At 35.9% G+C, this 16345-nt stretch overlaps 1 protein-coding gene across 1 annotated transcript in view; it reads right to left on the bottom strand.

Annotated features, from left to right (window-relative positions):
• The window catches only part of SYNJ1 (synaptojanin 1), a 99584-nt gene that overhangs the window by 73521 nt on the left and 9718 nt on the right, over positions 1-16345 (bottom strand). Inside the window, exons 3-5 of the mRNA XM_012657335.1 lie at positions 6328-6414; positions 4579-4846; positions 682-907 (exon numbers count right to left, since the gene is read on the bottom strand). Coding sequence (XP_012512789.1) covers positions 682-907; positions 4579-4846; positions 6328-6414 — 581 coding nt within the window. The remainder of the gene's footprint in view (positions 1-681; positions 908-4578; positions 4847-6327; positions 6415-16345) is intronic.

Genomic DNA, 16345 nt, shown 5'->3' with positions numbered 1-16345 from the left:
AATTTACTAAAATCTGTCGTATGTTATATTTTATGATCTATTTCTCATATGTAACTGTCCTAATCAAAATATCCAAAATAGGCCACTAAACAATCTTTTAACCTTTTTTTCAATGAGTGACATTAACCAAAGTAATAGTAAAAATATAAGCATAAGAATCACAACTTTTAAAAAGGAATTTCTTTTAAATCTCAATATTTTACACACATATATCTCATTTAATTTTTCTTTAGTTTTTTATATTTTTTGAAATCTAATTTGAAGATGAGTTGGGCTAGGGGTGTATTCTGAATTTACAATCATATAGTTTCACAGCCAAAATCACAGCTTCTAATTTTTAGATGGTACACATATCTACCATTAAGAGTTGGGTTTGATTCAATTTCACAAAAAACACTTGTCTAGCTCTATAATTGAGGATTTTTAAATTCAATACCAAAACATACAACACTGGCTATGCCATGCTGACCAGTGACTATCCTGTTATCTATTTGAAGAATCATATCAAAATAAGTTTGTTCTAGTGAAGCCTTTTTTAAGGCCAATAAGTAACCAACGACAATCATAAAACAATATTATAGATGTCAAAATGAGTTCTGAATCAAATAAAAATCTGTTATTCTAGTATTTTCTGTGCCTTTCCTATAATACACAAATTAAGTAATATAAAACACCATATACCTGCTCTGTTTCTACAAAATTGGCAACATGACCATCATCATTTGTTCCCCGAACATTAAACCTGGTCCCAGCTCGTTCACAGCTTAATCGTGAAATGAGGCAAGCCTTTGCCTGTTTATGAGCAGCATAAATTGTCCTGATTTCCACTCCTCCACACATGAGGCGTAATAACCAGTCGTCACAATTCACACCATAGTGCTTGAGATGCAAATGCAAAGACTGATTCCTAATAGAAAAAGAAATAAATGTATTAGCTTTTTGAGTATTAAATAACAAAGTATAAATTTTAAAATGGTGCTTCTGGAACATTAATTTAATGTTGTTAAATTAAAAGGCACCAAAAATAAATCAGTTCATTTACATTTACTATGCTAGGGATCGGAAGATAGAGATATAAAATGAGATTCTTCAACATATTATCCATGTCCATAGAAAAGAAGCATTTTTGTGTTTTTAGTGTCTGTGCCTCATTTGTTATGTCTTTATAGATAATGTATTTATAACGTAACTTGTTCCAAGAAGGATTATATACACACATTCCCACCCCGCTTTATAAAGCTCTATTTTTAAGGCTTGAATTTTATAAGGCTCTATTTTAATTTAAATAGCCAGATGTGGCTAGTGGCTACCATATTAGACAATGCAGACCTAGGGTTCACTCCAAATACTTTAAGCATTCCAGGTAACAGATGCGGCCTGGTTTCCAAACTTTTTCAGGAAAAGAAGTTTTATTCACACAAACACACAGAAGCCCAATGATTATGATACAGATAAAAGCAAAGTCACCATGGCTAAAGTGGGGGGGGGGGGGGGGGGTGCAGCCCTGCCAGGTTGGCCTTCTCACCTATCACCTCACGGGTCTCTCCTGGAACTTTAGTCCTCCACAGAACATACTGAAGCTTCTAACCAACCTACCACTAAGAAAAATATATTGTTGAGTGAAAAAACTCTATCAATTTAAAACTGGATTTTCCATATTATTAAAGCTTGGGTCTCTGAGTTTTAAGTGCAATTCTTAAGCACTCTGTGCTACCTTCCTGTCTTAAACAAGGTATAAAAAATGCATCAGCATTTTTTTTTTTTCTTGAGACAAAGTCTCACTCTACTGCCCTGAGTAGAGTGCCATGGTGTTAGCCTAGCTCACAGCAACCTCAAACTCCTGGGCTCAAGCGATCCTCCTGCCTCAGCCTCGCGAGGAGCTGGGACTACAGGCATGCGCCACCATGCCCGACTTCATTTTTTCTATATATTTTTAGTTGTCCATCTAATTTCTTTCTATTTTTTTTTAGTAGAGACGGGGTCTCGCTCTTGCTCAAGCTGGTCTTGAACTCCTGAGCTCAAACGATCCGCCCACCTTGGCCTCCCAGAGTGCTAGGATTACAGGCGTGAGCCACCGCGCTGGCCCATCAGCATTTTCTTGAAGACTCAGAGCAGTAGTCCTCAGCTCCCTGCCCGCCACTCAGATTACAGGCTGCAGTAGAGATAAAATACACGCTGGTCACATGCAGTTCTGGGAAACCAGCTAAGACCTCAACCCCTCTTATCCATCCAAAAAAGCATACAGGACTATAAATGAGTGACTGGGATAATGTTAAATTTGATGGCTATTACTTATTTTAAAAATATTAATACATTGACTTAAGCTTCCATACTTTACTATCACCTACATTGATCTGAGGCAAAGTAGACATTGACTGTGACCTGGTATGGCCAGACACCATAGTGGAGACCCATGTCATAATGAAGGTATAAAAGACTTACTTGTCCTCCATTTAAATAGACCTCAGATCCTATGCATTTTGTGCAGGCAGAGTTTCTCCCTCTGCTGTCAGTTTTCATGGTGGGTTCTGTGATGGGTATTTGCCACTCTTTGACTACAAAAATTACTTGGCTGTATCCTGGAAAATATTTCTACTAAGCGCAATGGTATGCACAATGAATTCTAAAAGTTTCCATTTTTCTGTGCAAAGTGAAGGTTAAGAATGCCAATCCTGGATGGGTGCAGTGGCTCACACCTATAATCCCAGCACTTTGGGAGGCCAAGGTGGGAGGATCGCTTGTGGCCAGGATCGCTTGAGACCAGCCTGGGCAATATAGCGAGACCTCACCTATACAAAAAAATTTTTTTAAAAATTAGCTGGGTGTGGTGGCATTCACCTGTAGTCCTAGCTACTTGGGAGGCTGAACCAGGAGGACTGCTTGAGCCTAAGAGTTTGAGATTGCAGTGAACTAAGACCATACCACTGCAATCTACCCCAGGTGACAGAGTGAGACTCTGTCTCAAAAAAAAAGCCAATTATGAGCAAAATTGTAAAAATTATAAAATGAGCAAAATTCACCTTTGGTGTTTTAGCCATCCCTTTGTTCAACCTGTCTCCTACTGGACAAACCCTCTCAGGCTTGCTTTTATTTAAATTTGTCCCTATCTTCACTCTTCATTGAATGAAAAAACAAATATATTATTCCTACTGATTAAACTTAGCCTACATATCTGCACCTGCTTAGACTTCTAATTATTGCAGAAAAGGTTTTATCCCTCAATATAAGAAATTTTGGGTAGGAATGAGGAGATAACAAAATAGTAAAGACAGCTGCCCTAAGCACACCTGCAACATGTTTACCTTTTCGAAGGGACTTCAATGTCTTCCACTAGAAAAAGTACAGTGCTGACACAGTTTTAACTCTTGGAAGCCTATTTCCTAATGCCAGACAAAAGTGCATCCCATCATCACTAGATTCTCTGAGCAGACAGGACCTTATGTCCATTCACTGCCCTATTAACCCCTCCATCCTCTGTCTCCTTCCCTCCCTCTCCTTCTCCTCCCCCCCACCCCTTTTGTCTCCTCACTGTCTCCTCCTTTGCTAAACCCAAGTCTCTAACACACAGGGCTCTAAACCTTTTTTGCATTCTGCTCTCTCTCCTCCCCCATTCCACTACTCTGGGTCTAAACACTGCCACATGGGCTAGAAGGTGACCAAGCTGTTGCTCTAAAGTTAGTTTCTTAACCTAAGGTTAACTTTAAGCTCTCTGCCAGGTAGGGAAATGGGTCATACCTGAATGTGCTGCTCAAGACCCATATAAGTGATAGTGTGAAAGGTCAAAGAGTGAGAGAGAAAATAGAGGAGGAATGACACCTTGAATCTGAACAGTTAAGGGAGGCCAAGAGCAGAGAGTCTTGAACTTTGGCCTTATAACATATTTCAATATAATGAAACATAATTTGCACATGGTAGTAAGGAAAAAATTCAACATCAGTGCTGGCTGTAGACGACAGAATCACTATACTAGAAATGTGGTCTGCTACAATAAAGCAATACTAATTATAGTCCCATGTGTTCTGTTCACCATTCATGCCTACTTATAATACAGCACAGTTATGCATAATCATGAAACATATCACAGCTACCTACGTAAGTTCTATCTTATTATAGTACTAGTCCTTGTCCCAGTGTCCCAGTGTACTACTACTTCACAGTCTGTTGTTCTCAAATCAGGATCATCTACTTATAACCTTAAAATAAAAAATAATAAGGGAATGTTGGCTTAGGAAGGGAATATTACCAGAGATAAGATCTCAAAACTAAGAATAGTAAATATGAATAATATAGTTTTGTTACAACTAAATTCATTCCTAAATTTAGAACAAATATTTTAAATATACTTCTAAAATGAAAGCTCAGTTCAGATCAGGAGGAGCAAATGGGTTTCATGTCAAATGCCAACTTCCATAAACTGACTGTTACTACCTGCCAAACTCTGCTGAGGATTGTGGAGCAGGAAAGAGGGGTAGCAATGTTATCTCTGGAAATAGCAACTGTTGAACTATAATGCCCAAAATCACCAAGCTGTTACACAGCACATGATGAAAAAGGGGAAAAAATAAAACACAAACTCACCAGAAAAATCTATTATCAGTTGTCTGTTCTTGCACGCTACGATGTGCATTAAGACTCAGATCTAAACTGATGCCAGAGGCAGACCATGCAAAATAAAAGTTTCCTGAATTCAAAACTTTTCGTACTTCTGAAATGCGATCTTCATCTGAAGAATCAATTCGTAGTGATATAAACTCAGTGGAAGTAACTCGGAACACTTCAGATTCTTGAATTTTTCCAACAGACATACATCCTGTGACTAGGACCAGATAATGTAACATAGTATCTCCTGTAAAAACCAAAGATTTTATTGAATGAAAAATCCCAACATTTTTCAAGCTATTCAGTTTCTTCTTTCTTCTTGTATTTCTACCTTTTAAATCTGACATTGTGATTATTTTAAACTTATGGATGTGTTTAAACTCACAACTAGATCTTTTCTAGTTGAAAAAAAATCCTTGTTTAAATATTTTAAGTATAATAAAGCATTTAAACATTAACAGGATAATCTCACACTTATGAAATTGCTCCTCTGCTTAATCTGAGGCTCTAAAAATTTATCAAATAAAAAAATAATGTGTTACATTCTCTACCTTCCCTTTATGAGTGTTAGGAAGTTCAGATAAGATAATGAATGTGAAAGTTCTTTGTTCAGTTGAAAAAATGGTACATAAATGTGAGTTGATAATGTTGATGATGTATAGGCAAAAGTCCCTGGTAACAGTTTATAAAGCAATTTGATTTACAAACCTTTCATAGATATTTTTTCTTCTAATTCTGACAAAAAACCTATGAAATTAATATGAACTTGGAATTCAGCAGGTGTACTGTGATCATGGGCTTTGACATAGGCAGACACAGCCCTTCATTTGGCTCCCCTATTTATTATGTGGACCAACTTCGGCATGTAACATAAACAGCCTGAGATATCATCCCTTATGAAAAGGAATTAAAACAAATACATCACTAGACTATGAGGATCACCTAAGATTAATTAGCAAAGCACCAGTGTTTTACATGTGATAGATTCATAACAAATGGCAAATCTCCATTTTGTAGATCCATGCTTCTCAGAGTACAGTCCATGAACTGTTACCAGCTCATAATCAGAAAAGATGCTTGTATCAGAACAGAAATTAATTATATCACCAAGTTCACTCTACCAGCTAACTTTTTTTTTTTCATAGTAAGACTTTATTAATAAAGGAAGCCATATGGTGATTCGCATGATGGTGCAAGCTCCGTATCTCATCACAGACCAATAACAAAACAATTCATGGACGATTACCAGTCTCTGGGCCACACTTTGATTCACACCATTACAGACAAATTGATAACCACAAAGGCAATTCTGCAGTCCATGGTGACATTAAGTGGCAGAGACAGGCTCAAGCTGAGACCTTTTGAATCCAAAACAGATGTCTTTCCCACTGTAAACCAGGGAAATCAGTGTGCTTCTCATGAAGACACCTTTTCCTAAATGTATTAAAGCAAAGAAAAGGAGCAATGCTTTGATTTTCTTTTTTGACAGTAGATACCCATCTCTCAAAGTGTTCAAACCAGAGACTATCTCTGGAAGTTAAAAATCACAAGAGCTTGAGCATGCAGCATGATTTTTGGGCAATAAACATTATCATAAGATTAGCTAAATTAAGGTTTAAAATATGTTACCACATTTATAACTTGAACAGGAGTCTGAAATAATATATAGGTAGAATAACAAAAGTAGAAATTTAAAAATGGATGAATTATATTGAATAATAAACTTACCAAGATTTAATCGCAAAACACCTAAGAGTCCATATGCATCCAGTACTTTGGAGTATGTACTCTTGATTGCCTCTTTTTCTGCAGATGCTACAAAAGAAGTTTTAGGTTAAGAAAAATGACCTGAAACACCAGATTCTATTAATATTTAGCTATAAAGCCAGAGTTTCAACCAAAAATGTCTAAATCTGATATTTTTAAAAATCCTATATTATTGACATAAACGTATTACATGAAGTATTTTCTCAAACTAGTAACTGTTCTTCCCAAAGAATTAACAAATTATTCCAGAAACATCTATTAATTAATTCATCCTATCCCACTGATTTGAAATTTATCTTATTCATCCTTTTATCCCTGACACTTAGAATAGTGCTTGACACATAGAAAACTGACAAAACACTAAATGATGAAAGCTAATGGCAATACTTGACTACACAATTTAGTACAGGAATGGAGAAATCTGAATCTGAAAGGACAAAAGTCTGGCCTCTGTCTTATTTCTTCTGTTATAAAGTTAATATTATCTTGCTAATGAAAGTAACCCACAGGATATTTTCATGAGGGCAAGCTGTTGTGGTTGTTCTATAGAGAAGAAAAAAATAATAATAAACAAATCCTGAAACTTTAAAGGAAAAACCTTCCTAGTATTTAGCAAGCACACATTAAAAATTTGACAAAGGATCACAGAAATATAGCAGCTAGTATGTCAAAAGACAATTACAAATAACACATTCTAAAGTCTACAATTTAGAAAGGAATGATCCCCTTTCTCATTCCTTCCTTATCTTCCAGGTTTCTTTCCTTCTCCACTGCCCTTCCTTATCCATTCCCCACCCCACACCCAACTCACCTCTTGGCTGACTGGTCCACTCCTTATTTACCTCTTATCTCTTGCACTTATCCCCTTTCCTTTACCTCATTTATCTATATCTAAGACATAAGATCTTTCAGCAATACTTGTGTGTTCCACGTTAGAAAGTCATTAAAAGATCCTTATAACCTTCTCATTTTCTGTCCCTCTTTATTGCCAACAAAAAGGGTCTTTTCAGACTACTGCTTTGCCTAACACTCCTTTGTACTTTTCATCAGAGATTTTTTCCTTTGCCTGGAAGCTCTTCTCCAGGATTCTAGAGAACATCTCACTTTCCCTGCCTGCTTCACTTCTTTTTAGATCATCTACTCTTAAACCTTCTTCCTAATGATCTCACTTTTGCCTTCTAGTGAGTTGTACTCTGCTAGTTGGCAGCGCAGGCTAAGACGAAATGACTCAATCACTCAATTAGCTGACATTTTCACGATTCCCTAATATGTTCATTATTAAGTGTGGACCTTTATCAAACCACCTAGTACAAAATCAGGGAGCAGAGATTTCACAAAGCCATTAAAGTTATGTGGATTTGCATCTCATTCTGCATTCCTAGAGTTCCTATTATTATTATACCATACATTTATAGAACAGTTACTCCTAACACTCCATGACAAGCAACACAAATATAAAACATCACAACATAAATTTTAATTATACTTTATAAAGTAAAACAGGATTGCCTTCTCCTAAATATTGCCTTGTCAAGAGTACCACATGCATACAAAACATTACAGAGATTTGTTATATCTCTCATGAAAGAAGGCATGGCTTCCAGGATAATTATTCTAGAGTTTTACAGGATACATGCTATATGCATGTAAAATACCATCACTAATATAGTAATACAGAAATTTCTAGATATATCAGGTTCAGCAGCAATCATCATTTGGGTTCAAATAGCAGCAGTTAGTAAAAATTAAAAAGAAAATACATACTTAATGTTAAGTCATCACCTGTCCTTAGAAAATAGAAAAAGTCATTCTATAAATTACCATGCAACAAAATGTTCTCTCTTATGATAATGCATAATAATTACCTTCCCATTAACTGTACTCCAAAATATATGAACATGTCTCATCTCTCAGGCCCAGTGAAGGTCCATCTATTATGTCAACCTAATTCAAGCATGCAAACAAATGCCTTGCAGTTTAATATTAACACTTGTGTATTATATTCTGAGACTCAGAGAGCAGGATACACACACACTTTAAAGTGTATATTCTTAGATAAAAGTATGCTAAAGAAAAGAAAAAATAATTCAAAGAGTAGAGGACATGGCATTTGTTATTTTCCCTACCAAAATTTTTTTATTCCCTTCAAAATTCTAAAAGAAATTTTAAAATAATATTTCAGCTAGGAACTTGTATATTGCTTCTGTGATGATTATGACTAACTAACACAGGGCTGTTTTCATGCATTATTCAATTTTCACAACAACCCTATGAGCAAAATTACTACTACTTCCTTCTGACATATGAGGAAACAGGCTTAGAAAGGTTGTCAGAGAAGGCAGCTTCATGAGGGAAGGCACTCTGTCTAGTTCACTGTCCTATCCCCAACAGCCTAATCAGTGCCTGGCACTCAGTAGGCGTTTCATAATTGTATGTTCAATAAATTAGTGAACTAAATTTAAGAGCCATATGCACTTTTAATGCCAGACACTTCCAATTTCACAAGAGAAAACAGTGTCTTCTTCCTATTTTTTTTATCTGAAGGACTATAGGTGTTATTTTATTTGTCCATATATGCTTCAGAGGTTAAAGTGGGCGCAGAGAGGTCCAGTGCAGGTTGCCAGAGCCCAGGTAGAGTAAGGATGGTCCATGCATGGAGGTGAAGCTAGAAGCAGGAAAAGAGGGCATCCACTTGGGGGAGGAGCAGCCTGGCATGAGGTGCTGCAGTCTGCCTGGGGTGAGGAGGGGAGTGTCCACCCAGGGACGTTGCGGGTGGCCTGGCACGGTATGTCAGAGCTTGATAGGGATGGGGAGGGCAGGGTGTTGGAGCCCCAGAAGGGGGAGGAGGTCACCCATGTGGTGGAGGAGGCTACAGTGGCAACACAAGAATAGTTATACAGGGGAATGATCAAGGATAATGAGAGTCAGGCTTCTCACTGTCAGAGAAGAGTGATCACAAACAGAAAAAGAAAACCAGTATGGACAAAGTTGATTGGAATTGAGTTACTGGTGTTTTCTAGATAGACAGAAGATGAGAAACACAGATATAAATGGGTGTAAGTATTTATGTCATACACATACATATTTACACACACTCCTTAGCTCTAACCATTGACAGGACCTGGGATCTGCAATACTCTGATAGCAATGAGCATTCCTAGCACCCATATCTTGGTTTCTAAATACCATTCTCCACTAAAAAGAACTAGGATTCCATGGAGAAATGGCCGATTCCAGGGGAAAAGCTGGGACAAAATGAGCCTGAAACATATTCATGCACCAGAAAAGTAAGGAAGTATTCATTGTTCACAGAACAATGGAGACATTGCTAAAATGCAGGAGCCAGCTTGAAGGGGCTTCTACTGGCAAAACTTAGGACAATTTGAACATCAAAATAAATAACAAGAGTAATGGATTATAACCTACTGAATAAGCTGATGAATTTAAAGTCTGATGAGGAATGGGATATACATAGTCTCAAAGTACCTCCCTTCAAAATAATTATAAAGGAAAAAAAATGTCTGCCAGATCATCACCTTAATCAGATAATCAAAGTGAACACGAACAGTAATGGGACAAGTCAAAATTGTGTGTTGGCTGACAGCATATGATGAAAATAATGCAAAGCCTCTTCTGCAATATTACTGCTGAAGATGTATAACCTGAATCTAAGCATGAGGAACCATCAGACAAATCCAAAGTGAGGGCCATTCTTCAAAATAACTAGCCTTTGTTTTCAAAAATTTTAAGGTCATAAATGTCAGATTAAGGAATTTTTCCATTTCAGGAGACTAAAGAGACATACCAACTAAATAAAATGTACAAATCTGGACTGGATCTTTTTGCTATAAAAGATATTGTTGGGATAATTGGTGAAACTTGAATGGAGTCCGAGGATTACATGGCCATAATGTATCAATGTTAATTTTAAGATAGTTATATCATAGTTACGCAGAAGGTCTTTGTAGGAAATACATAACAAAGTATTTGGGGATGGTGGGGTGTCATGTAAGCAACTTACTCTTAAAAGGTTCAGACGAAAAAAGTTCCTTGTACTGAACTTCAACTTTTCTGTATGTTTTAAATTGTTTCAAAATTAAAATTCTTTCAAATGTAATGAACAAAAACAAAATTTAAAAATACATGTACTTATTCCTAAATTAAGAAGCTTTTATCTCTAAATGACATTAATAAGATAAACTCTTATAATACCTTGTTATTCCCTCCTCATACATTTTTTTAAATGGAGAAAAAAATATTTCCTTATTTCATGACTCTCTATAAAATATACAAAAATACATGATGTAAGAGGGATGAATCTAAATTACTGTCTACCTACTCTGGTAGTTTAATTCTAGAAAATAATTTGAGAATCTTCTACTATAAAGAGATTACTTAAAATAGTAAAGCCTATACGTTATGTAAGATAATATGTATAATCTTTAGATAAAATATAGCAACTGCAAATACTTTACTCAATCCATCCCCATCTTTCTTTTTCCCTTAATTCTCTCCCCTCGCATCCTATGCTTCAGCCAAAAGAATAATTTTGTTGCCCCTTCAACATGTTCCACTTTCTATTCCCTCTCTTCCTTTGTTCACAGTGTTGTGTCCATCTGGAATAACCTTTAGTCATCTTTAAGTTTCTAAATATTACCCACCCTTCAATCCCTAACTAAAATACCACTTTCTTTCCTTAAATTTTCCCTGATCACTCTAGTTGGAAGTAAATCTTTCTCCTATTTTATGCTATAATCACTTGTATGCTAATAACAATAGAAACTAGCATTTCTTTATATCTCAACACAATAACAACCTAATACAGAGACTGAACAAATATTGCAGCTTCTGATTAAGTATACATCTAATAGACAAAAACAAATGTACAAAAGTAAATGTACAGTACAAAAGTAAATGTGTTGCTAATTTAAAAATAATACATAAAATGATAAACATTTTACCTTTGAAAGTGTTGGGATGCCCTCATTACTGAAGCTCACATTCAACAACTCCTCACAGTGATGTCTGTGGCGGGGAGTGAGGGTGGGAGTGGGGGAGACAGGCATTGTTAAATAATTGCTAACCAGGATTTAAAATAGTGGAGTTTTTGAAGTGGTAGGGTGTGCAAAGAGTTCAGAGGAAACAGACTGAAAGAATGAGCGGAAATGAAAGTTTTGGACATACAATGACACGGAAGTTCAGGTCACTTTCCTGCCTAGTGCAGTCTTTCAAAGTATCGGCTGCACTTTCAATGAACAGAATAAACTGCCTTTCGTAGAGATGGTTTTTTTTTTTCCTCTCTTATTCACGATAGTTATTAAGCAAACAAGATGTTAGGAAAAACAAACCTTTCTTTGTAAGTTATTGATTTCTAACCACAAGTAGGTAGGAATGTCACAGAAGCCCATTGTTTTAGGAGTAACTCTGAGCCCATCAAGATCTGCAGCAGTTCAGCTAAGGTCAGGAGGCCCACACCTCTTTAGTTTACGTGTTAAACACATAAGCTAAGGCAAATCCCAACTTCTAAAGTTACTGTTATAATACCTCTGAGAGAAATAGTGCCTAACTTCCTCAATAGTTTAAAGGAAAAAACTCTTCTTTCCATGTCATACTCAACACTATCTTTCATTCATGCCTTAAAAATCTTTCCTTAGTCTTCAATCTAATGCAAACATGTATTTCCTAAGACCACAGAACCATCTTAAGCATAAATTTACAATTACAGCCATATTTTAAACATATCCTTATTAGAATTGATAATTTGAAGGCTCTCTGATTCTACTCCTAGTGAATATATGAATAGGAATAAGGTCATAGAATAGAATTGAAAGCAAAATAAAACATTGCCATAAGCATTTATTCTCACAAACACATTTATTAGGCTTCAAGGAGATGTGAACATTGCTGGATATGTGATACTTAAAAACTACTGTTAAGTTTTCAGATGTGATGATAATGACATTGTGGCTATTTTTTTTTTTAAAAAGAACCCTTATCTTTTAGAAGTACATATGAAATATTTATGGATGAAATTAAACTATATCTAGCTAAGATTTACTTCAAAATAAATGAAGAGGGCCAGATAGCGGATAGGGATATAGATAAACAAAAGTGTCCATGAGTTGATAACCGTTGAGCCTGGGTGGTAGATATCCAGCAGTCAATTACACTATTCTCCCTAAATAAAATGTTAAAAAATTTAATCTCACATTCTTTGGCATACTGATAAATTCAGAGAGAAGAGAAGACAAGATAACTCTGGTCAGTCAGTGAGAGAGCCAGAAGCTACTAGAATTCTAAATCATCAGACAAGTACTTTCCTCCAATTACCCCAGACCAAGGGTATATAAGCCAAAAGTTCAATAGGCATTTGGACTTTTATAAAGTTGAAAGGAAGCAATAAGAGCTTTAGAACATTCCTATGGCCTGCTGTTCCCAAGGCTATCAAATACTCATCAAATAATAAATATATAATAAATTGGGAAAGGGGAAGATTTGGCAATTCCAGAATGGAGGCCCCAGGAAGGGTAAAGACTGCTATAATTTGTTATAAATGTTTTCCTTACATTCATCCTAAATAATATAGCTTTAACATTCTACTCTGTTGGAACTGGTTGAAACTATCCTTGGAAAATAATAAGCTCACCTTGGTCATCATCACAGACAAGATTAAGAAATATTTAAAACTATATAAAGCCATGAGGTAGTAATATTCTACAACTTAATTTCAATAACTTATTCATTATTTTAGCTCAGTGCATGTTTTCAAAGTTCTTTTACCTGAACTAATTCATGAACTGAAGGCAGGCCCAAACTACAATTTTTCCTATTTAAGCTACTGGAAAGTACCAAAAACAGAAGCTGTAGAAATGGTCAATTTATACACTATAAAAACAGTTAAAGTATAAATATATTAATTATTCTCTGCCAAAATTTAACATATCAATTGTTCTCTGTCACATTATTCAATACCCTTTTTTTTCTGGAGTGGCTATAGCACTATGACATATGATATAACTGGCATTATTTATCATTGTTGTTATTATAACCTCCCTTCTCAAATTAGAATTTAAGGCAAAATAATGAAGCATTAAGATCAAACAGAAATTCAGATGAAAACATAATCATACACCTATTTCTTGATTTTCAATGAGTTGTAACTCTAAAACAGAGGCTTGCTAGCTACTGTTAATCATACCTGCATGGCTAACTCTGCCATCTGAACAGGAAAGAAACAAAATTAACACTGCCCAAGATCCACAGATAAAAGTTATTTTTATTAAAAAGTATTTTGAAGATTAAATTTAAATACAAATTTCTTTAATTTCTGATGAATTATAATAATTTGAACTAAATAATAAAGCCACTCAATGAAGGTCCTGCTATCCAACGTCAACATTCCGCTGTGGCTCAAACCTTCCGGAGTAGGAATAGATTGTCTTTCCCAGCTGATACAGAAGACAAGCTAAAGAAGGTCAATAAGAATGTGAAAATAAGACTGCAAATTAAAATGATCTTCCTGGAATCATAATTTGCCTGTGGTTGCATGCACCACAGTTTGTGGTCAGCTTATTTGCATTGCAGATAGCACTTTGGTATAGAACCAGAGAACCTCCAGAGGATCCTAAAGATCATGTAGTCAAAGCTTCTCATTTTCAGAAGAAAAGAGACTAGAGGTTAGGTGATTCATCCAGGATCACATAACGAACTAGCAGTAAAGCATGTTTCGTTTCCATTTTATCATATATAAAGAGAAAAATTATTTTAAAAGGAAAAGGTTTTCTTTGTATTATTAATTAAAATTCCAACTGAAAGACACTAAACTACCTAAATTAATGTTCTATATAAACTACACATTCCAATCTTGGTGATATTTTGGAAAAAATAACCTTTCATTCATTCATACAACAAGTATTTACTGAATGCCTAACATGTACCAGGACCCTGAGCAAAGTTAAAGGAATAAAAATAGTCAGTAACCTGATATCTTCTTAGGAATCAGATTAGGAAGACAGGTATTATATAACCATACAAATGCAAAATTGTAAATTATAAAACCATACAAATGCAAAATTGTAAATTATAATAAGTACTATGATGGAGCTCCAACAGACTACATACAACAGGAAGACCTATTTTTTTTTTCTTTTTTTGAGACAAGAGTCTTGCTGTCGCCCCAGGTAGAGTGCAGTGGCATCACAGCTCACTGTAACCTCAACTCCTGGGCTCAAGCAATCCTCCTGCCTCAGCCTCCTGAGTAGCTGGAGTAGTTGGGACTACAGGTGCACACCACCACGCCCAGCTAATTTATCTATTTTTAGCAGAGATTGGGTCTCAGTCTTGCTCAGGCTGGTCTCGGACTCCTGAGATCAAGCAATCCTCCCACTTCGGCCTCCCAGAGTGCTAGGATTATAGACAGGCATGAGCCACTGCACCCAGCCAGGAGGATCTAATTTAAAATCGTTTGTTGGAAGAGGACAGTGGTTAGAATAAGCTTGACTGAGGAAATGACCTTTACACTGAAATCTGAAGAATAAACAAAAAACTAGCCAAATGAAGTGTGGAAGCAAAAATGTTCCAGGTAATATACACATATCCTATGACCTGGCAATTCCATTCCTAAGAATATATCCAACAAAAATGTGTACATATATGTACCAAAAAACATACACAAGAATGTTCACACTAGTGTCATTCATAATGGCAAAAATTGTAAATAAAGCAAATGTCAACAAAACAGCTAAATACTGGAATATTCATACAATAAAATGCTACATAGCAACAAAAATGAGTAAACTACTGCCATATGCTACAATGTAGATGATCAATCTCCTACATACAACACTGAGTGAAAGAAGCTATACACAAAGAATACATAGTGGTTGATTCCATTTATGTTAAATTAAAAACAGATAAAACTACTATATCTACTCTATGAAGTAAGAAGTCACAACAGTGATTCTCTTTGTAGATCATGAAGAAGATAATTGGGAAGGAGCATGAAGGGATTACTCTCTAGAGAGCTGTTAATAATATTTGATTTCTCAACCTGGTGGTGGTAATATGGGTATGCTCACTGTAATAATTCAACAAGCTATGTGTTTATGATTTGTATACTTTTCTACATGTGCTATAATAAGCTTATTATTTAAAAAATAAAAATTTGAGCAGAAGGAGCAGCATATGCGAAGACCACGAGACTAGAAAGAATATGGTACATTTAGAACTAAAAGAAGGCCAATGAGGCTGGAACACAGAGACCAAGAGGCAGAGTGGTATGAGATTGAAGAGGGAGGCAGGGATTTGATTTTATTGTAGGTCACCTTGGAGTCTGGATTTTAAGTTCAGTGGACATCCACTGAAGGGTATTAAGCAAGGGAATAAGATCTAAATTGTGTTTTTAAAAGATTGAGGGGTAGATAGGGGGAGTAGAAGCAAAGAGACCAGTTAAGGAGGCAACTGTAATGAGATGACAACAGCTTGACTGGAATAGAACCAGTTAAAACAGTATGAATTACACGGAGTCCCAGTGAAATTAGCAGGTTGAGTTGATTGTACTTGGTAATGGAGTATGTGGAGTGAGAGAGTAAGTGGTATGGTATAGAGGAAGATTTTAAGTTCTGTGGATGAAGTACAATCCACTGAGACGAGGAAGACTGAAGGAAGAGCAGGTTTGAGAGTATGCAGTGGTCAATGTGACCATCAACACAGTACTTATTCCAACCCTTCTTTATCATGTAGCCACCATACAGTTTGGGGTACTACGGGAACCTAGACGATCATAGTAATTACTATCTTCTGCCAATGATCTGCCTGATCCAAATAGCACATGATATCAATACCAGCTGGTTCAGAAATAAGCACTCAATTTGATCCAGTGCATAGGGGAAGTGCATTTTCACTTTGTGGGTTCTAACCCATTACCTCAGTTTGATAATGCTGGATCTCAATTGTGTCATCCAACATAATTATTCTACCC

This window comes from Propithecus coquereli, unplaced genomic scaffold (assembly GCF_000956105.1).
Source record: "Propithecus coquereli isolate 6110/MARCELLA unplaced genomic scaffold, Pcoq_1.0 Scaffold54, whole genome shotgun sequence".
In the NCBI taxonomy this organism is placed as follows: Eukaryota; Metazoa; Chordata; class Mammalia; order Primates; family Indriidae; genus Propithecus; species Propithecus coquereli.
Note: the sequence above shows the minus strand (reverse complement) of the source record. Positions and strands in the feature narration are given on the sequence as shown.